The 25,070-nt window shown below is 43.5% G+C and overlaps 1 protein-coding gene and 1 long non-coding RNA gene across 4 annotated transcripts; one reads left to right on the forward strand and one right to left on the reverse strand.

The window, feature by feature from the left end:
* Window positions 1-4,393: 4,393 nt before the first annotated feature.
* Window positions 4,394-20,171, reverse strand: LOC143269914 (uncharacterized). The gene is made up of 2 exons (XR_013046710.1): window positions 13,341-20,171; window positions 4,394-8,683 (listed from the first exon to the last, which is right to left on the reverse strand). It is a non-coding gene; the product is annotated as an uncharacterized LOC143269914 (long non-coding RNA).
* Window positions 20,172-20,287: 116 nt separating this feature from the next.
* Window positions 20,288-24,573, forward strand: LOC102920519 (H-2 class I histocompatibility antigen, Q10 alpha chain-like). 3 transcript variants are annotated; one of them, XM_076557282.1, is made up of 8 exons: window positions 20,288-20,498; window positions 20,701-20,967; window positions 21,287-21,562; window positions 23,097-23,372; window positions 23,499-23,603; window positions 23,781-23,813; window positions 23,963-24,010; window positions 24,149-24,573. In XM_076557282.1, the coding sequence occupies exons 1-8, from the start codon at window positions 20,303-20,305 to the stop codon at window positions 24,151-24,153; spliced, it is 1,206 nt and encodes a 401-aa protein (XP_076413397.1). In that variant the 5' UTR covers window positions 20,288-20,302; the 3' UTR covers window positions 24,154-24,573. The 3 variants fall into 3 exon arrangements, with proteins under 3 accessions (XP_076413397.1, XP_076413398.1, XP_076413399.1); XM_076557283.1 differs by lacking the exon at window positions 23,963-24,010 and having other exon boundaries at window positions 24,149-24,285; XM_076557284.1 differs by lacking the exons at window positions 23,499-23,603; window positions 23,963-24,010 and having other exon boundaries at window positions 24,352-24,573.
* The last annotated feature ends 497 nt before the right edge of the window (window positions 24,574-25,070 follow it).

Raw genomic sequence — 25,070 nt, forward strand, 5'->3', positions numbered from 1 at the left:
AAATATCCTTTTAACTACGTGGAGTGGCCAAAATAATTTCTCCAATACTATTACACTTATGAGTTTCCTTCCCATGGGTCCTCTGTAAGAGCAACAAGTACTCTTAACTATGGAGACATCTCTCCAGCTCCCTTTCCCCCCCCTAATTTCTGCTTTGAGAAGAGGTCTGACTGAATTGCACAGTTGGTGTAGCTGGAGATTTCCCCAGTCCTGCCTTGCCCACAGGCAGGACAAATCTCTCTCACCCGCCACTCAGACCCAACTGAGTAAACACACAGAGACTTATATTGCTTACAAACTGTATGGCCATGGCAGGCTTCTTGTTATCTAGTTCTTATATCTTACATTAACCCATTTCTATTAGTCTATAAGTTGCCATGTGGCTTGTGGCTTACTGGTACCTTACATCTCGCCTGTCATGGCGGCGGCTGGCAGCATCTCTCTACCTCAGCCTTCTACTTCCCAGAATTCTCCTCTCTCCTTGTCCCACCTATACATCCTCCCTGGCCACTGGCCAATCAGTGTTTTATTTATTAACCAATCAGAGCAACACATTTAACATACAGAACATCCTACAGCAGGCTGGTGTTGGATTCACTTGCCATCCTCCTGCCTCAGCCTCTCAAGTAGAATGGAAAGCATTACCTCAGACAATTCCAGGCAACAGGAACTTGAGGCTGGGACTCTATTGCTCCCCACACCTCAGAGCAACAGGAAGCTGAGCAGCCGCCGTATTTCATAGCATCCATCACAGGAACCAGGTGAAATCCAGCCTGCTCCCACCCCAGTGTCCTTAACAGCAAACACAGGAGCTGGACTCTGCCTGCTCCCCTAACACTGCCTCCCCAACACTGTGTCTGCACTTCTGTCCCCTCCATAGCCTGTCTTGTCCCTCCCACACCTGCCCTCCTTCCCTCTAAGGACCTCAGCCCTTCACAGCCCTCACTGGCCTTGGAGCCTTCTCTTCTCTGGCTTCCTCTGAATGTGTCCTCTCTGGGGCAGCATCTCCTCTGCAGCTTCTGAAGTGAGAGATGTTTGTTTCTTACAGGGGGGAATGCTTTCCCTGCTCCTGATTGCTGTTTCCTTACATCTTCCTCCTCCTCCAAGCTCCTCTATCGAGGGATGCTGGCACCTGTCTGTCTGTCTGTCTATCTGTCTTCTCACTGATTCACCAGCTGGCTTCTCAACCACTTGGTGACTTTGTCCCCAAGGACCTGCTTTACTTCTCCTCCTCCTCCATCATCCTGTGATCACACAGTTGATCTGTCAATGGACCCATCCTGTGATCACACTGTTGATCTATCAATGGAACCATCCTGTGATCACACTGTTGATCTGTCATTGGAACCATCCTGTGATCACACTGTTGACCTGTCAATGGATCCATGCTGTGATCACACTGTTGATCTATCAATGGAACCATCCTGTGATCACACTGTTGATCTGTCAATGGATCCATGCTGTGATCACACTGCTGATCTGTCAGTGGAACCATCCTGTGATCACACTGTTGATCTGTCAATGGAACCATTCTGTGATCACACTGTTGATCTGTCAATGGAACCATCCTGTGATCACACTGTTGATCTGTCAATGGAATCATCCTGTGATCACACTGTTGATCTGTCAATAGAAACATCCTGCACTGAGCTCTCAGCTCTCACCCCGACCTTCTATCCAGCTGTTTGTTGATTGCACCACCACCTGGTGGTAAATCATTTTTTATCCATAATAGTCATAGTGGCTTTGTGTGACAAATATGAAAAGTTGATTGATAAAATACAAGCCTTAGAAAGATTAAAAATGAAAATAAGGGGGTTGGGGATTTAGCTCACTGGTAGAGCGCTTACCTAGCAAGCACAAAGCCCTGGGTTTAGTCCTCAGCCCTGGGGGAAAAAGAGAAAAAAAATGAAAATAAAAAAAAATTCAGACATAGAAAGAGGAACTTAGATAAGAACCTACCACACCACGACATGATGAAACTGAAGAGGGGCCCAAGGTTATTAGAAAACGAACCTTAGTTCATCCAGTTACAATACAAGAATGACCAAGAGACAATAGGCACCCCACGGTTTAAGACATTTAGTGGGATCCTATAGAAACATTAGATTTGGGGAGATTTAAGGAAGTAGCTGTTTCAGTGTAGGCACAGTTCACTTCCTGCTGCCTGTGCATCAATATGTAGAACTCTGAGCTTTCTCCAGCACCACATCTGCCTGCCGTGATGATAATGGACTGAACCTCTGAAACTATAAGCATCTTTTTCCTCCCTTTCTCTTTTTCTTATCTTCCTTCCTTCCTTCCTTCCTTCCTTCCTTCCTTCCTTCCTTCCTTCCTTCCTTCCTTCCTTCCTTTTTCTTTTTGGTTTTTCAAGACAGCATTTCTCTGTGTAATTTTTGGAGCCTATTTTAGAACTCGCTCTGTAGACCAGGCTAGCCTTGAACTCACAGAGATCCACTTGCCTCTGCTTCCCCAGTGCTGAGATTAAAGGCATGCACCACTACTACCACCCAGCCAACCATTTTTCTTTATAAGAGTTGCTGTGGTCATGGTGTCTCTTACAGCAATAGAACACTAACTAAGACACTTTGTTTTTAAAGACAAGGTTTCTCTGTGTATCCCTGGCTGTCTTGGAACCACTGTAGACCAAGCTGGCCTCAAACTCAGAGGTTCACCTGCCCCTGCCTCCTGAATGCTTGGACCAAAGGGGTGTACCATCACTGCCTGGCAGCATAATCTTTCTTATCTTCATTGCTGAGAATCAAATTAATTTCCCCTTGGAAATATGGCTCAATCACGTCTCCTGACACTATTATTCCTTTCTATGTCTGTTGGCTGAAGGGCATCAGAAGTCCAAAGTGTCCAGGAGGAGTCTGAGCTCCCAGTTCAGTGGAATGTTTGTTGTGTCTCCTGGTGGCAGTCCTCTCCACTCTGGAACAAAACTTCTAGGCCAGCAAAACTTAAGTTGCAGGAACAGGAAGGAAAATTTTTCCTGGTGGTCACTAGGGGTGAGAGTGAGTAGAACTGTTCCCTTTTCTGCCTCCTGGACTCATGGATCCTGGCTATGGGAGAAACTATACCATATGTTGGGTGCTGATTCAAAGCATATACCACCTTCTAGAGACCCTGGCTCAGCCATCCAGGCTGCTGTCACCTACCTGACTACCTGTAACTGTGTCTTCAAAAGGCCATTCTGCTGTGGAATAGTCCTGTTGTACACTATAAAGATTTGTCACTCAAACTGGTTTAATAAAATGTTGATTGGCCAGTAGCCAGGCAGGAAGTTTAGTCGAGGTGAACAAACAAAGGATGATGGGAAGAAGGAAGAGTCAGGAGTTACCAGTCAGATACAGAGGGAGCAGGAGAAGAACATGCCATGCTAATAAAGGTGGCAGAGCATAAATAAGACATATGGGTTAACTTAAAATGTAAGAGTTAGCTAGTAACAAGCCTGAGCTATTGACTGAGCATTTATAATTCATATTCAGCCTCTGAGTCTGTTATTTGGGACCGGGCAGTTGGGACAGGAAAAGTGCTGTTTACATATGGTGGCCCAACATGAGTCACATAATCCACATAAAACCTGAGAAAGCTATTAAAAAAAAAAAGGTCTATACACACAGAAAATGAAGCCAAGAGCAGCTTCATAGTTCATGTCTCTCATGTGAGTCACCGAACAGAAATGGGTCCCCTGGCTGTGGCATATGGGCTTGAGCTGCAGCATGGCAGATTCCTGCAGTCTGACACAGGCCAAAACGGCACAGAGAGGCGTCTCCAGCTGTGCTCTGCCTGGCGGATTTAGGGTCAAAGAGACACAGTAAGGACAGATTCAGACAAAAAGGCCTCTAAATGGGTCACAATGTGTTTGAAAAATGTGTGTAGGCTTGGGAGAGAGAAAAGAAAGGATAGAAATGTTGCTGGAGGGCTTCTCTCCAGGTCCCCCAAGCCCCGCAGTCCCACAATCCATGTATAAAATAATCACTCAGACGCTCATATCACTTATAAACTGTATGGCCGTGGCAGGCTTCTTGCTAACTGTTCTTTTATCTTAAATTAACCCATTTCTATAAATCTATACCTTGCCACGTGGCTGGTGGCTTCCCAGCGTCTTCACATGCTGCTGGTCATGGCGGTGGCTGCAGTGTCTCTCCCCTCAGCCTTCCACTTCCCAGAATTCTCCTCTCTCCTTGTCCCACCTACTTCCTGCCTGGCAACCTATTTCTTGCCTGGTCACTGGCCATCAGTGTTTTATTTATATATAGAGCAATATCCACAGCATAGAAATAGTCATAGACTAAAAAGATGATTTAAAAATAATAGTGAAGTCCTTAAAAAGGAAATAGAGTAATAAAAAATATGATAAGCCATGTAAAGATGGGAAATACACAACAAGTTTAGATTTTATATTTTATTGTGTTGTCTTTAGATTTCTTGACTGTTAATTGGTGAGAGATATTTCATTGTGAAAGCTCCTAAATTAAACCAGCCTATATATTTTAAATTATCTTGACTTCAAAATTTAAGTAAAAAATTTGTTACTTTGGGGGAGAGTTTATGCTTTTGTTTCCATAGGAAATAAGAGGCTATGGATTCATTTTGGGTTAAGGAAAATCAGATCTAATCAAGGAAGACCCCATGAAATCCTGACTACAGACATGAGAAAATAAACCTAAAGTAACTACAAGACACATGACATGTACTTTACCTGCTCAAACATAAAGCAAAAAATTATCTTTGGCTGGCTTATGTACAATGCACAGTTTATATTTGTGTTAATACAGATATGTATGTTACCTTTAAAAGTTTATATATTTTCAAAACAAGGGGACAAGACACCAATAAAAATGGCCCAGATGATCCAACATTCAAAACACTTTCAAGGATGTTGAATGAGATGATCTAGCCTCACAAAATACTCCAGCCAAGACTTAACAATTATCCTAATTTTCTCAGGGTCCCTCAAAGATTTCCAGCATCCACCAATCAATAGGAAGTAGACTAGAAACTATGCCCACATTCCCAAAATATTGGTTATAAATGTTTGATTTCATTCAAGGAGGATTGTTTACAAATTATTATTGGTTATAGTCAATCTTTTTCTAAAAAAAAGAAGGGGGATATGATATAGAAATGATGTGAAAAGGGGTAGATTATCATAATAGGGAGAAAGGGCAGATTATTGAATCTACTTTAATTCAAAAAACAATTGTTAATCTCAAAATATTTTTACATTGATATGGTTTTAGTTGATTGATACCAATTTAAAGTTAATTTTGTTATAATGTATGTGTATTTCTACTCTTGTTTAAGTTATTGTGTTTTTACAGCTTGATTAAAAATGTAATGTATAATTAAAAATACAGATTAATAAGACCAGGCAGTGGTGGCACATGCCTTTAATCTCAGCACTGGGAGGGCAGAAGCAGATCTCTGAGTTCTAGGCCAGTGTGGTCTACAGAGTAAGTTCCAGGACAGGCTCCAAAGCTGCAGAGAGAAACCCTGTCTCAAAAAAACAAAACAAAACAGAAAAAAGTTATTCATCTTTTTATAATAGTTAATTATAATAGTCAAACTTATAGTCATGTTAGTTAGGATTTCTAGGTATACTGCCACGGACTGGCCCACCGGGAGTACCACGACCGTAGGAGAATCAGGGCTTGGGTAGTCAGGAAGGCAAGGATTCGGCGACTGACAGACAGACAACAAACACACTCAAAAGTGGTTTGAAGCTGCTGCAATTTTACTTCTGCAAATCAGTAGTTTATATACAGAAAAGAAAACTATCAAGTCATACAAGGAACAACAAGAGCTTGGCAATAATTCAATTACATCATCTTTAAAAAACTTCAAGCACACAGTTACTAATCGGCGCTAGACATATCCTTTCACTCACAAGAACTTTGTGACCCAAAGAGCAGTCTGTATTTTTTAAACTTAGTACAGTTCCTAGACTTGTGTAGGCTTCTTGCAGCTGTGTCCTTCATCTTTATCTCAGCCGCTCGCTAGTTTATTATTCATTTTTACTTTTCTGGTTCTCATGACCCATTTAGCCAATTTGTATGCTGCAGATCCTCCCTAAGTATTTCTTCAGTTCTTTACCATATATCTCTTCTAATATAAAACCTTTTTACCTGCTGGAATATGGACACTTGTACTTTTACACCTGTAAGGGGAAGGGGTTCTGCTGTTGTCCTTAAGTTTTCTATGCTGAACTTCCTCAACAGAGGGGCCCACCATCTGCCTCCTATGAGATAATGTTTTCTGCCATAAATCACTTTAGTTGGGATTCCTAAAGGATTCCTAGTGGGTGAGTGTTCATTCCCTAGAAGTGCCTGAACTATTATACTTTCTATTATCTAGCGGCTTGAGGCTTGAGGTCTTTAAGGAATAGTTTATTCTGCTATATCTAAATAAGGTCCATGTCCAGCTTCCCCTTTCCTCCACAGTTCACAACCCAAGCATTCATTAATTTTGGCTGTGTTTTATAGACCAATTAGAACATTATCAGAAAAGCAGTTATACAGAACCCATAGCCCAGGGAGCTCATGATCTCTGAAGCACGTCTCCTTCGAGAACGAGACATAACACGGGTACTCTGCCAGGGACCTCCAGGGAGCTTAGTCCCGTGGGACACGTATCTCCCGTCCGCTATTATTGACATAATTGTTCATGTCACACGGACGACACTGGAGTTGGTGTGGCATTTCCCCGTTTTTTGTTTTTAAGACGCAGCTCCAGCAGATCACACCTCACTGTGTGTAGGGAACATAGGATAATTTTAAAAAGAAAAGTAAATAATAACACAACCAAAAGAAAATAAGAATCAATACCCCAATGAATGCAAAGTATTGTGTCCAATCTAGAGGATTAAGAGAGCGGACATTTGACACAAGATCACGAGCTAAGGCATCCAAGGAGCCACTCTCCAAATGAGCTTTACTCATAGCCGTGATATCTTTCTGTAAAGCTTCCATGTCATGAGTGGTATCTGAATCTTTCTAGACTCCTTGTAGATGATTCTTCACCTTTTCCCAACTTTGACTTGTATTATAAGGCAGAGGAGTGACATAAATATACTGATATGCAGTATGACACCTCGTCTCTAATCTATTCTGAATATTAACCAAATCTTGTCCAAGAGCCAGTACCACTTCTTCTAATACATTAATCTTTGCTTTTAATTTCTTATCTATAAGGGACTGTTCTGACAAAGCCAAGGTAACATTCTTATTTAATTCATTAACAAAATGAGCAGTATGGATTTCTTGTACTAAGGCGGTGGTAGCTACAGCAAAGGTGGTAATAATAGCTATTAAGGCAGATATGCCTAAAATTAATGCAGCAACAAATCTCTTAGTTCTAATAAGTGCATGTAAACTTTTCAATATCTGTAAAGCAGAATTTTCATACCAATCCTTCATCAGATCAACAGGCAACATAATATAAGGTGGTCTCTTAACCAAAATAATAACTGATAATTTCTTATCTAAAATTGAATCAATGTAATTAGTCAAGCGATACATATGACAAAAAATCCTATAAGAACCATCTACAACAGTAATATTTACATGCATAGGATGACCAAGTAATATAGCAAACGGATAGCTTACACATGAACGGACAGCATAAGGAATAGAAACTGTTTCCTTAGGCCTTTTCTGAAGAATAACATTAGCACTGGCAGTCAATCTAAATAAATTATAATGCTTAACATATTGTTGTGTTTCAGGATCTCTAGCAACCCAGATAGGCTCTACATAACCTGGAGTGAACCAGCGATGAATTTTTTCTCCCATTAAATCCTTTGGGTTGTATTTATGGAATTTCTTCATATTATTCTTTAAATATGAATTATAATCATAAGAGCCAGAAGAAGCAGAAAAGTCCCAAATCTCCAAGGATATTCCCAGTGGAGATTGCTTAGTAGCTGAGTGCGGAAAACCACAAGAAAGCCAAGCAGGATATCCATTAAGACTCCCATCCCAGAACCGATTCTTATCCCTATAAGTCTCTATACAAGAAGGCAAGGGCATAAAAGGAGCCTGTTGGAAAGTTTCATTATGATTAACATGCCCCAAGGTAAACAGCCGAGTTTCCCAAATCCATCTCTTATCATCATTTTCTTTAGATCCAGCTCTATCTGGAGAATCAGTAATGAATGTTCTATAACTAAGCTGAAGACAACCGAAGGGAGGAGAGCCTTTCAAAGTCAGACAGATGGGAAGTGAATCAGTTCTCCCTTCATAGGTTAGATAAGCAGAGCTATTCAATCTTTGATCTGAATCCTGGGAACCCCCTAGTCTCAACGAGTCATTGGTTAAGACTTTTACTGACTCAGGACTCATCCATCCTACTGGGTGAATGAGGGGTGGTTTAGGTATATAAGCCCAAAAACTGTCCCCATTGACGGTGTCAGCCTGAGCTGCAAGGATAGATAAAAGAGCAAGAAAAATAAATTTAGGGGTCTGTGGCTTATTCTGTGTGGTCACAAGTTCCGTGGCCTGTTGAGTCAGATTCTTCAATTGTGTCCAAGTTGGCAGGCTTCGAGGAGTCAGCGAGAGGTGTTGTAGTTTTCCTTTTGTCTTTTTCTGTTCTTGTTTTCGCTTTCTCTGCTGCCTTCTCGAGAGGAGAAAGGAGCCGGTCGGACAAGCCGATCTGGGATCCAGACTGGAGAGTTGGCATCCTGAGGAAAAACACATACATATCCTCTCCCAGAGGAAATTAAGAAATCCGGACCTTTCCAGGTGCCGGGTTAACAGGTCTTTTCCACATTATTTTCGGGAGGGCCGTATTTTTCGGTCCTCCCCAATGAATCATAGTTGGGGAATCTCCCTGTTCATTAACATTTAAATGATTGATAACGAAGAGAGAATGAGATAACAAATGATTTGGAGAGAAATACACATTAGCTGTCTTTAAACGAGCTATTTGATTCTTTAACATTTGATGTGAATGTTTAATTATTGTTTACCGTTGTAGGTTATAGGGGATTTTTGTATTATGCAAGATACTCCATTTTTGTAAAAATTGATTAAAAGCTTTAGAGACATAAGCAGAGGCATTGTCAGTTTTTAACCTGTGGGGGAGTCCCATAACTGAAAAACTTTGTATCATATGTTGAATGATATCTTTTTACTGTCTCACCTGTTCTTGTTGATGTAAACAACATAGGGGAATAAGTGTCCACTGTGACGTGAACATAAGTCAATTTTTTAAATTTAGGAATGTGGGTGACATCCATCTGCCATAAAGACAGAGGCTTCAACCCATGAGGATTGACCCCCACTTTAATGGATGATATACTTGAGGGCAATTCCCACAATTCTTAACAATTTGTCGAGCTTGTTTTTTAGTAATTTGAAACATCTTTTAAAAACCAAAGCATTCTGGTGATGTAGTTTATGACTCTCCTTAGCTTTAGTTATATTTATAATACATCCCTTGGTTAATGCATCTGTTAAATGATTGCCCTCACGCAGAGGTCCTGGCAGGGCAGTATGTCCCCTAATATGTCCTATGTAAAACCTCTCTTTTTGTTGCCTGATTAAATTTTGTAGTCCCTGCAATAATGGCAAGATATGAGAATGTCCTGATAATAAAGCAGTCTCAATAGCTGGAAACAGATTAACCACATATTTTGAGTCTGTATACAGGTTAAATTTTTCTGGAACAGATCTAAATGCAAGCAAGACAGCTCTTATTTCTGCCTGTTGTGCAGATATCTGAGTTCCTTCTTTAAGTAACGGAGATCTGCCAGAGATGTAAAACATAGACCTTCCATTAGAGGAACCATCTGTAAAAATACAGACAGCAGCTTCCAAAGGCTGTGAAGAGGTTTTTGTAGGAAAAATAACTTTAGCTTCCTTAAAAAATTCTATAAGGGGATGCTTAGGATAAAGATAATTTGCCCTGTAAATCCTTGTAAGGCTATACCCCAGTTTTTATCTTTCTTTAAGAGACTTTTAAATTGTAGCTTATTATAAGGGATAATAATATCATCCATCTCCTTACCAAATAATACCTTAGCTCTTTGTTTAGCTTTAATAATTAACAGGAAGCAGAGATAAGGAGAGGAGGCCAACATTTTTGACTGTACATGAGGAAGATGTATCCACTCTAGAATTCCTTCTTGCCATAAACACCCCATAGGAGTATAGGGTGTCCTGAAAATAATAAAAGACCATTTCTTTTCATATGTAAATTGTTTTAACTTTGTTCTATCTAACTGTCTTTTTACCAATTTTAAGGCTCATAAAGCCTCAAAAGTAAGGACACGAGGAGATCTTGGGTCAGCATCTCCTTGTAATAAAGAATACAATGGACTTAATTCTCCTGTAGTAATTTTCAAACAGGGTCTAATCCAGTTGATATTTCCTAACAATTTTTGAAAATCATTCAATGTCTGTAACTTATCCAACCTGAGATTTATTTTTTGAGAACATATATAATCATTATGTATCCATTGCCCTAAATAACTTAATGGCTTATCTCTCTGAATTTTATCAGGGGCAATAACTAATCCAAAATAGGTCAGTTGTTCTATAGCACACTGTAACAATTTCTCCAGTACTGACATAGTATGATGAGCCAGTAGGATATCATCCATATAATGAATGATGTAAGCATTTGAAAAGTGATCCCTAGCCTTCAAAAGAGCCTGATCTATAAATTTTTGGCACAAAGAAGGACTGTTCTTTATTCCTTGTGACAAGACCCATTATTGAAATCTTTGATAGGGTCTCTTTAAATTTACTAATCGAATGCTAAAGGCAAATCTTTTACAATCATCTGGATGTAGTTTAATTGTAAAAAAAAATCTTGAAGATCAATAATTATAATATGTCATCCTTTGGGCACTGCCGCAGGAGAAGGTAACCCTGGCTGCAGGGCCCCCGTGTCTACCATTGTAGCATTTACAGCTCTAAGATCTTGTAACAATCTCCATTTTCCTGACTTATTTTTTATTACGAAGACAGGAGTATTCCAAGGACTATTGCTCTCTTCAATATGTCCTTTTTCTAATCGTTCTTGCACTAACTGTTCAATGGCCTGTATACCTTGTATCATTTATTTTTCTTGACCTATGTTATAACTTAAGCTTTTATATCTCAGACCTTATATGAACTTGTGTATTTATATTATAAAAAACACCTTTTTTATGTCTTAAGGTATTTTTATCCTTATAGTTTAAGCTTAATTTTTATATCTTTCTGTTCAATTATTTAGCAAGAAACATTGATTGTTGATTATTAAAGTAGTTATTGTACAGTGGGTTCCTTTAAACAAAGGAATAATAAAAAGTTACTTTGAAACTTGTTTGGTGAGCTATCCTCTATTTGGAATTTGATAACAAGACAAATTATTTTTAGACCTGGAAATTAAAAATGTAATCTAAATGACCCAAAAGTGTAATTTGAACAAAGCCCTGGTGGTAAGTAAGAGGCATAGTATAGTTTCATGTATAGTGGGACACTTAAACATTTTAAATGCCAGGGGGCTGAGTCAGGAATTTTTTAAGTTATTTATCATATTTAGTATGTTTATAAATTTAGTTTTAAGTACATTAGAGAAGTTGATCATTTATATGATAATCAAGCATTAATTTATATCCTTATAATTATCTTTAATAGCTCATAATTTGAGTAAAAGTTATTTGTAACAGTTTGTAGTTTAAACTAGTAACTTGTAGTAGCTGGATAATTAGTCATTTGTATTTTTAATTATCCTCAATAATTCACAATTTCAGTGAATTTTTTCTTAACAGTTTATAGTATAAGTTAGTTATCTTTTGGAACTTTGTTTTAACTCTATTAGATTTAGCTTTAAAGTAATTATTTTGAATTGAAATTATTTTAGCAATGAAATAAAACCTTTGAATCATAAGTATTATATATAGGGATATTGAAAATTTTATTAACTCTTTTCTAGCATACTATGAATGAAAACAGATACAATAAGGGAATCAAAATAGCTGTTTCACGGGTAATAGGAGAAAAAGTTTATTCCAAACAGTCAAGTGGAATGATTCTCAGAGTTAAATGAGAATTGGAGAATGCAGGCAGTTTTTAGGGAGAGGTAAGGAAGTTAAAGGAGGGAGCTGAGAGGGTAAATGTCCTGGTAACAAGAGTTTCAATCCAGGATGTCTCCAAACAGACTGAAAGACTTGTCAGATAGAAATATCCCAAATCACAGAGGAGAGGCGTCCCTCTCCATGTGATGGGGGCCCAGGTAGGGATAAAGGAGGCTTCCTGACACACCGGTGTGATTTTTCTAGTAGAAGTCAATAAAACAGGGAGCTCCATAGTGACACTTACCCAGAGGAAGAGGAGAGACATATGCTCAGAGCAGAAAAGGGAGAAAACAGCTGGAGAAATGAGAAGGTAGAATTATCCCCAGTATTAGGATTAAGGTAAGGATGGGTGAGAGAATCACCTTTTAGAATTTAACAGGGAACCATCTTAAAAGAGGGTCTCCAGATAAAACTGTTTCACAGGCAGTACCAGATATGCCTAAGAGTCATAAATTATAATATTTAACTCTCTCCCTATTTATTATTATTATTATTAATTATTATTATTATTATTATTATTATTATTATTATTATTATTATCATTCCTAAGAAACAGAGCAGATGGCATAAGGTGAAAGTCTATCTTTATTATAAGATTTTGTAGGTTTTTTTTAATATGTTGTATTATATCTATAATGAATCTTTTTTATTTAGACTCATTATGGCCCATAGCTTTTATAAAGTTCTGTTTTATATCTATAAAGAGTCTTTTTTCTTAAACTCTTTATGGCCCATGACTTATTTATAATTATTATCTTTTTATCCCATTCTAGTTCCTCATCTACTTTTTATCAAGGGAGCTCTTAAAACCCTTTTTCTCCTGTTAAAGGAGTTCCATCTTTGTGGAACTTGGATTTGCATACATTCCTCCAGTGTCTTCCTTTCTGACACCGTGAACATAATCCAGGAGCCGTACGGTCCTTGTTGCCTTACTCTACATGCCTTTTGCATGTGGCCTGCTTGCCCACACTTGAAACAGGTGGGTTCTGGGGATAGATTATTGCTGCCCCCATATATTTTCTTTACATAGTCACTAAATCTCTGCCCTTTCATAACTACAGCATATGCCATACCTTGGACAAATGCTGGTGAGGCATCCATGTAAGCCTTAATATAATAAACAGCCTTTCCTGTTTTGACTCATGTTGCCCCATACTACCTTAAGATTACTTGCCCTTAACCGATCATCCTTTATCGGCGGAACTGCAGCTTCCTGGCAAGAGCCGATCCTAAACCTTAAAAGAAAGAAAAAGAGGAGAGAAAGAATTACCTGTCCCAAGTCCCTGTTCGGGCGCCATCTGCCACGGACTGGCCCACCGGGAGTACCACGACCGTAGGAGAATCAGGGCTTGGGTAGTCAGGAAGGCAAGGATTCGGCGACTGACAGACAGACAACAAACACACTCAAAAGTGGTTTGAAGCTGCTGCAATTTTACTTCTGCAAATCAGTAGTTTATATACAGAAAAGAAAACTATCAAGTCATACAAGGAACAACAAGAGCTTGGCAATAATTCAATTACATCATCTTTAAAAAACTTCAAGCACACAGTTACTAATCGGCGCTAGACATATCCTTTCACTCACAAGAACTTTGTGACCCAAAGAGCAGTCTGTATTTTTTAAACTTAGTACAGTTCCTAGACTTGTGTAGGCTTCTTGCAGCTGTGTCCTTCATCTTTATCTCAGCCACTCGCTAGTTTATTATTCATTTTTACTTTTCTGGTTCTCATGACCCATTTAGCCAATTTGTATGCTGCAGATCCTCCCTAAGTATTTCTTCAGTTCTTTACCATATATCTTTTCTAATATAAAACCTTTTTACCTGCTGGAATATGGACACTTGTACTTTTACACCTGTAAGGGGAAGGGGTTCTGCTGTTGTCCTTAAGTTTTCTATGCTGAACTTCCTCAACAGAGGGGCCCACCATCTGCCTCCTATGAGATAATGTTTTCTGCCATAAATCACTTTAGTTGGGATTCCTAAAGGATTCCTAGTGGGTGAGTGTTCATCCCTAGAAGTGCCTGAACTATTATACTTTCTATTATCTAGCGGCTTGAGGCTTGAGGTCTTTAAGGAATAGTTTATTCTGCTATATCTAAATAAGGTCCATGTCCAGCTTCCCCTTTCCTCCACAGTTCACAACCCAAGCATTCATTAATTTTGGCTGTGTTTTATAGACCAATTAGAACATTATCAGAAAAGCAGTTATACAGAACCCATAGCCCAGGGAGCTCATGATCTCTGAAGCACGTCTCCTTCGAGAACGAGACATAACACGGGTACTCTGCCAGGGACCTCCAGGGAGCTTAGTCCCGTGGGACACGTATCTCCCGTCCGCTATTATTGACATAATTGTTCATGTCACACGGACGACACTGGAGTTGGTGTGGCAGTATACAAAGATATATTTCAGATAGAGAGGTAATCTTCAAACACCTGCAGAATATGGCACTAATGTGTTTTAATAACTTAAGACTTTTCATGACAGTGAGATATGTCTGCTCCTGGTTTCACCAATATATTCCAAAAAAGATCATGGGCATTGAAGAAACTCTGTGTGAAGTTTGTTTTTGTTATGGCAAAAACTACCCATGTGGGCAAATAAACTGCCTTTGCTTCAATTGCTGACAGTTACTGTCCAAACTGGACCAGCAGGACACAAGAAAAGTGACTGCCAAACTACCAAGAGAAGGTAGAACAGTCCTACACGGTCCTACACGGTCCTACACAGTTTGCCTACACGGTTTGCAGGCAAATGGATGGATCTAGAAAAAATCATCCTGAGTGAAGTAACCCAGACTCAGAAAGACAAATATGGTATGTACTCACTCATAGGAAGATGCTAGATGTGGAACAAGGATGACTGGACTGCTACTCACATCACCAGTGAGGCTACCTGGAAAACGGGACCCCAAAAAAAAACACACGGAGAAATGGACGAGATCTACATGAATAGCCTGGTCATGAGTGGGAACAATGAAGGGCGACAGTCGAGGGAAAGAGAGTGGGAGATCCTAGCTGGATCAAGAAAAGAGAGGGAGAACAAGGAATAGGAGACCATGGTAAATGAAAACCACATGAGAAGGTGAGAAGGGGAGGAAGCAGAGAGCTAGGGAGGCCCACGGAGATCCACAAAGATACCCCCGCAAAAGACTGCTGGCAATGGTCGCAAGACGGCAGGAACTGACCTACTCTGGTGATGGGATGGCCAGACACCCAGATAGTGGTGCCATAAACCCCATCCAAGGACTGAGGAATCTGAATGCAGACATCCACGGCTGGGCCCCTGGTGGAGCACTGGGAGTCTAATTAGTGAGAAAGAAGAGGGTTTATATGAGCGAGAATTGTTGAAGCCAATGTTGGATAAAGCACCGTGACAAATAACCAAATGAATGGAAGCACAGGATCTATGAACCAAAGGCTGAGGGGCCCCCAACTAGATCAGGCCCCATGAATGGGTGAGACAGTCATTTGGCTTGATCTGTTTGGGAGGCAGCTGTGCATTGGTGCCAGGTCCTGGGCTCGTTGCATGAGTTGGCTGTTTGAATCCTGGGACTTATGCAGGGACACTTGGCTCAGTCTGGGAGGGGGGAATGGACCTGCCTGGACTGAGTCTACCAGGTCAACCCCGGTCCTCGGGGGAGACCTTGATCTGGAGGAGGTGGGAATGGGGGGGTGGGCTGGGGGGAGTGGTGGGCGAGAGGGGGAGAACAGGGGAATCTGTGGCTATTATGTTGAACTGAATGGTGTTGTAAAATAATAATAATAAAAAAAATGAAAAAAAAAATATATACATTCATAACAATGTATAGAAAAAATGATATGAATAAATGAAATATGATATATTTATAATAAATAATAAATAATACAAATGAATAAAATATTAAACATTTATAATAATATATAATAAATAATGTAAATAAATAAAATAATATATATTTCACATTCATGTCAAAAAAAAAAAAAAAAAAGGTTAAGAGATTGTTGTGTCCCAAATCAAAAGAGCCCTCTGGAGTGAGACAGAGAAAAACCAATATTTTTATTTAAAACAGGTAGATTATAAATGTGATCTCTTTCTAAAAAAGAAAAGGGGATATGATATAGATATATAGGATATAGAGATGATAGGATAAAAGGGTAGATTAATGAACCTACTTTTAAAGAGCAACAACTTGTTTAAAATGTTTTACATTTCTAAGGATTTTAGTTTATCAATACAAATTCAAAGTTAATTTTGTTATACTGTGTATATTTCTACTCTTGTTTGAGGTGTTATGTTTGTACAGTTCATGTAAAATTGTAATGGATAATTAAAAACAGATTAATAATTAGTCATCTGTGATAATCATACTCGTAGCTATGTTAGTGAAGTCTTCTAGGTATACATAGATATATTTCAGATAGATAGGTAATCTTCAAATACTTCAAAGACTTACAGAATATGGCATTTAAAATATTTTAAAAACTTAGACTTTCTGGACAGTGAGACAGGTCTGCTCCTGGCAGCACCGATTTACTTCAGAGAGAAGAATGGACATTGAAGACACTCCATATGGAGTTTATCTTCACCTTGGCAAAAATAGCCATTTGGGCAAGAAACTGTTCTTGCCTAGACTGCTTGATCAACTCGACATACAAGATCCATAAAAAGGTGACCACTGAACTTTGCTTGACAAAATGGTTCTTCAGGTTCCTGCTTCACAGAGGAAACATTCTACAGGACACTAAAAAAAGTGACTGAGAGACTCTAGGCCTGTGGGCTAAAGACAGATGCCCCAACTTTACAAGAGAATTTTGGATGACTGTCTAGGCTGCTAGCTGTCTCTGTCTACCCTGCAAGATGCCCGACAGTTGCTTGCATCCTTCTCCCGTTTCTCAGGTAGTATTACATCCTTATGAGGTCTTTGATTTAGTTAAAGCTAGATAGTTACAATTTTCCTTAGTTATGATAAAGATAAGTTAGATATAAAACCTTAGACTCACAAATATAAGATAGATAGGATATCTTCTTTAATTTTGCCAAATAAACTCTAAATAGACTGGATATTATAACTGTAATTCTTGTTTGGTAATTGTTTTGTTATCTGTAATTTTACTATGTGAAAGTTAAAACCTTACTTTTTGGAGAAAAAAAAGAAAAGGGGGAGTGCTGTTAATATCACTCTGGATAAATAAAACACTGATTGGCCAGTGGCCGGGCAGGAAGTATAGGTGGGACAAGGAAAGAGGAGAATTCTGGGAAGTGGAAGGCTGAGTTGGGGAGACAATGCCAGCCACCACCATGACAAGCAGCATGTGAAGATGCCGGTAAGCCACGAGCCACGTGGCAAGGTATAGATTTTTAGAAATGGGTTAATTTAAGATACAAGAACAGTTAGCAAGAAGCCTGCCAAAGCCATACAGTTTGTAAATAATATAAGTGTCTGTGTGTTTATTCCATAAGTGGGCTGTGGGACTTCCGGTGCTTGGTAGGACCCAGAGAGTAAACTCCAGCTACAGATACTTCAGTTCCAGTTGATGGAACTGCTTGGGACGGATCAGGAGGTGTGGCTGTGTGGGAGGAGGTGTGTCACCAGGGCTGGGCATGGAGGTTTTAAGAGACCCCCACTATTCCCAGTGACTCTGACAATTGCTTGTGGATTGAGATGTGAGCTCTCAGCTCTTCCTGCCACCACACCTTTCCTCTAACATCCTGGATTCAAACTCTCTGAAAACTGAGGCCCAAATTAAACTTTCTTTTATAAGTTGCCAGGTTCACAGTGTCTTCTTACAGCCCTAGAAAAGTAATTAAGCCAGGTGTGTGACAAAAGCCTTTAATCCCGGGACTTGGGATGCACAGGCAGGTGGGTCTGTTGTGGAATATTATTTTTTAACTATATAAAGATGTGTCACATTTGTTTATGTTGTATTTGTTTAATTATGTAAAGATGTGCTGCTGTTTCTGTAGCAAGAGTTTCTGCAGAACTCTGCAGCTGGTTTGATTCTGGAGTGTTAGCACCAGCTTTGATCTGCCTTTTGTGACTGCTACCTTTTGTGTAGGGTACCTTAGGCTTAAGGTATGTAAATATCACCATGATTTCCTAAAGGTTCAAAGCCTATGCAAAAGTTGGTTGTAGGAGGAAAACAGAGATGTCCTGGGAATGGGAATTGCTTTGCCATTTGTGTGTTTGGACAGCGTTAGATAAGAGGTTTTGGTATATGGAAACTGACTTGCTAAAGATGTAAATTGTATAGCTATAAAAATCCTTTTTGCAAAGCTACAGCTGTTCAGTTGTCCAGAGGCTGACTCCCCTGTCGCCACGAAGGCTAAAATTCATCCTAGAGTGACCATATTTTCCAAGGACCCACAAGAACTGAACACTGCACAACACATGTCTCACCTTGCCATCCTAAGACACCTGATTCGTCTAATAAAAAGCTGAACAACCAATGGCTAGGCAAGGGGGGATGGGCCGGGCTGTGGGGCAGAGAGAAAAGGAAGAAAAGAAGGGGGAGAAGGAGAGGATAGGTCAGCCAGGCAACCACCCAGTTACCCAGACAGCCACAGAGGAAGCAGAAAAGTAAGACACACTAAAGGAAGGAAAGAATGGTAAAAAGCCCGGAGGAAAAACATAGATGAAGAGAAACAGGTCCACTTAACTTGGAAAAGCTGGCTAGAGGTAAGTTTAAGCTAAGGCCAGGCATTCATAACTAATAGTAAGTCTCTCTATCATGATTTGGGAACTGGTCAGTGGTCTGAAAGAAAGCCTGCTTCCTGTCTCTGTGAGTTCAAGGCCAGCCTGGTCTTAAAAAAAAAAAAAAAAAAAAAAAAAAAAAAAAAAAAAAAAAACAAGAAAACACCAGGAGAGACCCCCAGGCCAGACTCACTTAGTTCTCTCCTCAACCTTCCTCTTCCTCCTTCTGAAGAGAAGAAGGATTCCATGGATCTTTTAGAAGAAAAGTCACTTCTGGGAATCCAATGGCAAATATGCGTGTTGGGGATGCAGTGGAGAGATGCTTCTCTTTAAAGTAGAGGCGCTGGCCTGCAAGCACCACACAGACTCCCACAGAGACCAGGCTCCTGTGTTCACCTGCAGGGGCAGCTCACACTGCCAAGCCTGATGCTCAGGAATCTCATCTGTAAATTGAGATTTTTTTTCCCCTCTTCACTCAGGATCGTGTCTTCACAGCCTGGTGCTTACACTCAGACTCTAGTGTTCCTCCCCAGATGATCCTCTGTGGCTCCAGGTGGTTGTGTTTTACATGGATCTTCAGTCCATAGTCCTGAGATGTCTGTGTGGACCTGGTCTTTGTCTCAGCACAGTAGACCCCCTTCTCCACTGGGAAGAGACCCCCGTGGAGACCGAGCACAGCAGGGCACTGATCCCTGTCTACACACCATGATTCCCTGTGTCTACACACTGCCATGGTACAGTTGCATTAGTGAATAAATCACAGTGAGAAAGGAACTGTAACTAATCATGAAGCAGAATAATGATGATAGTGTGGTAGAAGTTACATAACCTGTGACCTCTCATTCTCTCTGACCTTCACTCACACTTTATGAGCTGATGAGATGAAGGAGATGAATGTCACAGGCCTGTGGAGCCCTGGGTCTCATAACAGCTGGCTCCTGAGTTCCTCAGGCCTGTGCAGTGTGGACACTGGGCAGAGGTAATTCTCATGGCAGAGGTACACACTGGGGACTTGAGGTTTCATCCCTGTTCTGCAGTGTGGAAAAAAAAACTCAATTTATAAATTTTTTGTTTCTGTGGATGTTGACTTGATGTCTTCAAATCCCAGCCACACATAACTGAAGTAGAAAGTGAAAGCAGAGGAGAGTGGGATTCCAGCACGGAGAGTCACAGATAACACAGGGTCAAAAGTGCTTGACCAGAGCTGTGAAAACTCCAGTCACCTCCCGATGCAGGTGTCCACGGCAGCCCCACACCCTCACCAGGACTCCGACAGCACCTGTTTCCGTGAACATTCATTTTAAGTGCTGTGTGTATTTCATCTGGAAACTCCGTGCTCTTAGGTTTCATCCTGACTAACCTGAGGAGACAGTTGTCCTTAGGCGGCTCAGAGACACCATGACACACAGCGCTCCGTCCCGCAGCACAGGGTTCAGCAAAGTCTCAGTCCCCAGGCAGTGAGGTCTGGGGTGGAAGCCCAGGGCTGGGGATCCCCAGGTGCCCAGTTTCACTTCTCCAGCTCCTGACCTGTGTCGGGTCCTTCTGCCCGGACACTGATGACAACTGTCCTGTTCTCACCCCCATTGGGTGCCGAGATCCCGGAGAACCAATCAGCGTCGCCGCGGTCACGGGTCATAAAGTCCACGCAGCCCGCGGAACTCAGACGCCCCAGATCCGAGATGGGGGCGATGGCTCCGCGCGCGCTGCTCCTGCTGCTGGCGGCCGCCCTGGCCCCGACCCGGACCCGCGCGGGTGAGTGCGGGGTCGGAAGGGAAACGACTCTGCGGGGAGGGCGGGGGCGGCCCCGGGGAAGCCGCGTCCCCGCGTCGCCCAGCCAGACCCTCCCGCCCTTCTCCACCGCGTCCCGAGCCCCGCGCCCTGCTCCCCTCCCGGCCCGCGCACCCGCCCGGGGTCCCGGGAGGAGGGTCGGGGTCTCACCGCGCGCCGCCCCCAGGCTCGCATTCCCTGCGGTATTTCTACACCATCGAGTCCCGGCCCGGCCTCGGGGAGCCCCGGTACATTGAAGTCGGCTACGTGGACGACACGCAGTTCGAACGCTTCCACAGCGACGCGGAGACTCCGAGATATGAGCCGCGGGCGCCGTGGGTGGAGCGGGAGCCAGAGTATTGGGAGGAGCAGACACGGGGAGCTAAGAATGACGAGCAGATTTTCCGAGGGAACCTGAGGACCCTGCTTGGCTACTACAACCAGAGCGAGGGCGGTGAGTGACCGCGGGTCGGAGGTCACGACCCCGCCACGTCCCTACGTCAGGGCCGGAGTCGCCCCGGGTCCCGGGTCCGAGGTCCGGGAGGAGAGTCGGGGACCGGGACCCGGTTTCCCTTTCGGTTTAGGGGAGTCCGCGGGTGGGCGGGGCCGCGGGGCGGGGCTGATCGCGGGTGGGCGGGACCGCGGGGCGGGGCTGATCGCGGGAGCGTGAGGCTGACTTCGGGTGGGCGGGGCTGACCTCGGGTGGGCGGGGCTGACCTAGGGTGAGCGGGGCTGCCCTCGGGTGGACGGGGCTGACCGCGGGGTCCTCGCAGGCTCTCACACCATCCAGCGATTGTCCGGCTGTGATGTGGGGTCGGACGGGCGCCTCCTCCGCGGGTACAGTCAGCACGCCTACGATGGCCGCGATTACATCGCCCTGAACGACGACCTGACGACGTGGACGGCGGCGGACACGGCGGCGCAGATCACCCGGCGCAAGTGGGAGCAGGCTGGTGAGGCAGAGGGATGGAGGGCCTACCTGGAGGGCCGGTGCGTGGAGTCGCTGCTCAGATACCTGGAGATCTGGAAGGACGCGCTGCAGCGCACAGGTGCAGGGCCGCGGGCAGCTCCTCCCTCTGCCCTCGGGCTGGGCTCAGTCCTGGGGAAGAAGAAACCCCTCAGCTGGGGTCATGCCCCTGTCTCAGGGCAGACAGTGTCCCTGGGTCTCCTGATCCAGCATGGCAGGGACCGCACTGATCCCCAGGCTCAGCCTTCTCCCTGGACAGCTGCAAATCTGTCTCAGAGGAGGGAGAGGAGATCCCGACCTAACCACAGTGGCTCCTGCAGTCTGCAGCCGCTGTCAGCCTTGGCCTCTCCAGGCCGGGGTCTCTGCCCACACCAGGGTCTGTGGAAACTGAGTCCTGTCATCTGAGTGTGTCAGCCTTACACGCCAGGACCAGAAGTCTCCTTTCCTGATGGGAGACGTGGACGTCCCTACCCTAGGCTGGTTCCACAGTTTCTAGAACTTTCCAAAGATACATTCTCCCAAATCTGTGTGGGTGAGGTTGCATCCCTCACACTCCAATTACGTCTATTCCCAGAATGGCCATGTGAGCACTTATGGGGTACCCTGGACAAATACTAAATTGTGGGGGGCTTTTTCTTTTTTTTTTTCTTCCTTCCTTTTTTTTTTTTTTTCAAGTTGTCATTTTGCTTTTAGTCAGTTTTTTTTTTTTTTTAATCCCCCTCACTGGGATGATACTGTTTCTCTCTCTCCCCCTCTGTTTATCATCTGTATCAGTCTCCACAGGAGCCAGGGGGAACTGCTAATCTGGATAATTAGACAAGTCAGTGTTTCCTTTACACTAGAAAGGTTCCTGTGAGCTTAGACTATTTTCTGCCACATTAACATCCAGAGCCCTCCTGCTCTCTCTTGGCCCCAACAAGTCACAGTGTTGCCCCAGTGGATTAGGAATTGAACTTCCTCAGAGACAGGGTCTTCTGCGGCTCCAGGACAGGAGTGACAGGGACGATCCACACACCCCTGTGAGCACCGCTGTGTCCCAGGGAGTGCTGCCCTGGGCTCCACAGCACACTTCCAGGGGTCCTGGTGACAATACCTTGTGTCTTGTCCCCCAGAGGCAGGGCTTGGGGAGTCGTTTTCTCTGGCTGAGTGTCAGAGGTTCACCACATTTCTGCTGCACACTTTGGTGATGGCTGTTCACTGGACAGACAGTTATGCTGGTCAGCAAGATAGGCACAGTGATTGTGCCTCAGTGGTGGCAGCAGGAGTTGGTGGCACCCTTCATGTAGCCCTTGTACCTGATTTCTTATTTTGATATCCATTAATAACATAAATTAATTATTTTCCTTTCATTCTTTTACTACCTAACTAATGCTATAGAACATCACATGAGGAAGACCATGCTGACCTGCTGGTTCATGTAGATTCCCTCTTAGCTACTGAGTCCCCCCAGGAAAATGTGCAGCTCTGTGATGAGGGGACCAGCTCTACCTGAGGTCACTAGTGTGATGACAGAATTGTCCAAACAGACACAGTTTAGTGTCAGCATTGGTTTGACTTTGTCTTTGCAGATTTCAGTTTATCTTGTTAATTGTAGGATTTCTAAATCTTCCACACAGATCCCCCAAAGGCACATGTGACACATCACCCCACACTGAACGGAGACGGCACCCTGAGGTGCTGGGCCCTGGGCTTCTACCCTGCTGAGATCTCCATGACCTGGCAGAGGGATGGGGAGGAACAGACTCAGGACATGGAGCTGGTGGAGACCAGACCTTCTGGGGATGGAACCTTCCAGAAGTGGGCATCTCTGGTTGTGCCTTCTGGGGAGGAGCAGAGATACACATGCCATGTGTACCATGAGGGGCTGACACAACCCCTCACCCTGAGATGGGGTAAGGAGGGTGTGGGTGCAAATCTGGGGTCAGGGAAAGCTGGAGCCCTCTGCAGACCCTGCACAGGATCAGGGCTGAGAGCTGGCGTCATGACCCCCAACTTCCCCTCCTGTCCTTCCCTTCCAGAGCCTCCTCAGTCCCCTGTCCCCATCTGGGCAGTCATTGCTGCTGTTGTAGCTGTGATCATTGGAGCTGTGGGGGCTGCTGTGTGGTGGAGGAGGAGAAACACAGGTAGGAAAGGGCAGGTCTGGTTCTCTCTCAGCCCCTTTTAGAAGTGTGCTCTGCCTCACTAATGGGAAACATTCACACCCCTCATTTCTCCTGTCTCTGACCTGGGTCTGCTGTCAGTTCTGGAAGCTTCCTAGGGTCGTGGTCTTCCCTGTTCTCTCACAGCTTTTCTTCTCACAGGTGGAAAAGGAGGGAACTATACTCCAGCTTCAGGTAAGTGTGGGGAGCGGGATTGTCCCTGAGGCCCTTGGGGTGAAGCTAAGTTATTTGGGGAGCTCTGCCAATCCATAATACTTCCTCCAGTGAAATCTTCTAAAGGCCATGTTTTCACCTTCCTGTGACTTTATATAATTTTACCCTAGGCAGGGACAGTGCCCAGAGCTCTGATGTGTCTCTCCCGGACTGTAAAGGTGACACTCTGGGGACTGATTTGGGGAGGGGCAAAGTGGACATGATTGGGGTTCAGGGACTCCCAGAATCACCTCTGAGTGAGTGGTGGGTGTTGGGATGTTGTCTTCACAGTGATTGTTCATGACTCTTGTTTGTAGTGTGAAGATAGCTGCCCGACCTGACAGAGTGACAGAGATGTGCTCAGGTCTCTCCTGTGACGTCCTGAGCCCCTCAGTTCACTCTCAGCAACAGTGTCTGATGTTCCCTGTGACCCTGTGGGCTCAATGTGAAGACCTGGGGAGCCTGGCCACCTCTGCACACCAGGACCCTGTCCCTGCACTGCCTGTGTTCCCTTCCACAGCCAACCTTCCTGGTCCAGCAGGCAGGAGGGGACATCTCCATCCTGTCACCTCCATGCTGCCCTGAACTGCAGCCCCTGACTCCCCACTGAAAACAAGAATCTGAATGTGAACTTGGTTGTTCATGTCCTTGATCTGACAGGTGGATTGATGGGTAAATTAAAGGATTGAAATACTTAGAGCTTGTGGAGGAAATAAATGGCAGCATGGAGAACCTTCCAGAATCTGTGTTCATTATGCTGTGTGTATCTGGTGGACAAGATGAGGCTGTGGGAGCTGAGTGTGAACAGAACTGTGCCCAGGTGAAGCTCAGTCCCTTGTTGGCTGTGACATGGTCACTCCTCAGCTCTGTCACCTCCTGGCTCTCTTCTCTTCATCACTTGAACCATATTCTGAGAGTCTGTGATCACAGGGACACTGGGATGACAGAGCCTTGTCCTATCCCCAGGATTGTGGGCAGCCAGGGCTGCTGTGACAGGTCAGCCTGGGCTCTGACCTGGCCATGGCTCTTCACCCCGTCTCCTCTGTTTATTTCTTGTCTTTTTAGTTTGTATGGAGGACTAGGCCTGTTCTTGTTCCTGAGAATGGTGCCTTCCTCCTTATCCCTTGGGGTCCCTGAGTGTTTGTCCATCTTTGTCTCCCAAGGCCCAACTAAGCCACTGCACTGTGGGCTGAGGAGATGAACTTCAGTCTCCTGGGCTCCTGCCTCCTTCCAGGCCCC

This window comes from Peromyscus maniculatus, chromosome 21 (assembly GCF_049852395.1).
Source record: "Peromyscus maniculatus bairdii isolate BWxNUB_F1_BW_parent chromosome 21, HU_Pman_BW_mat_3.1, whole genome shotgun sequence".
NCBI lineage: Eukaryota > Metazoa > Chordata > Mammalia > Rodentia > Cricetidae > Peromyscus > Peromyscus maniculatus.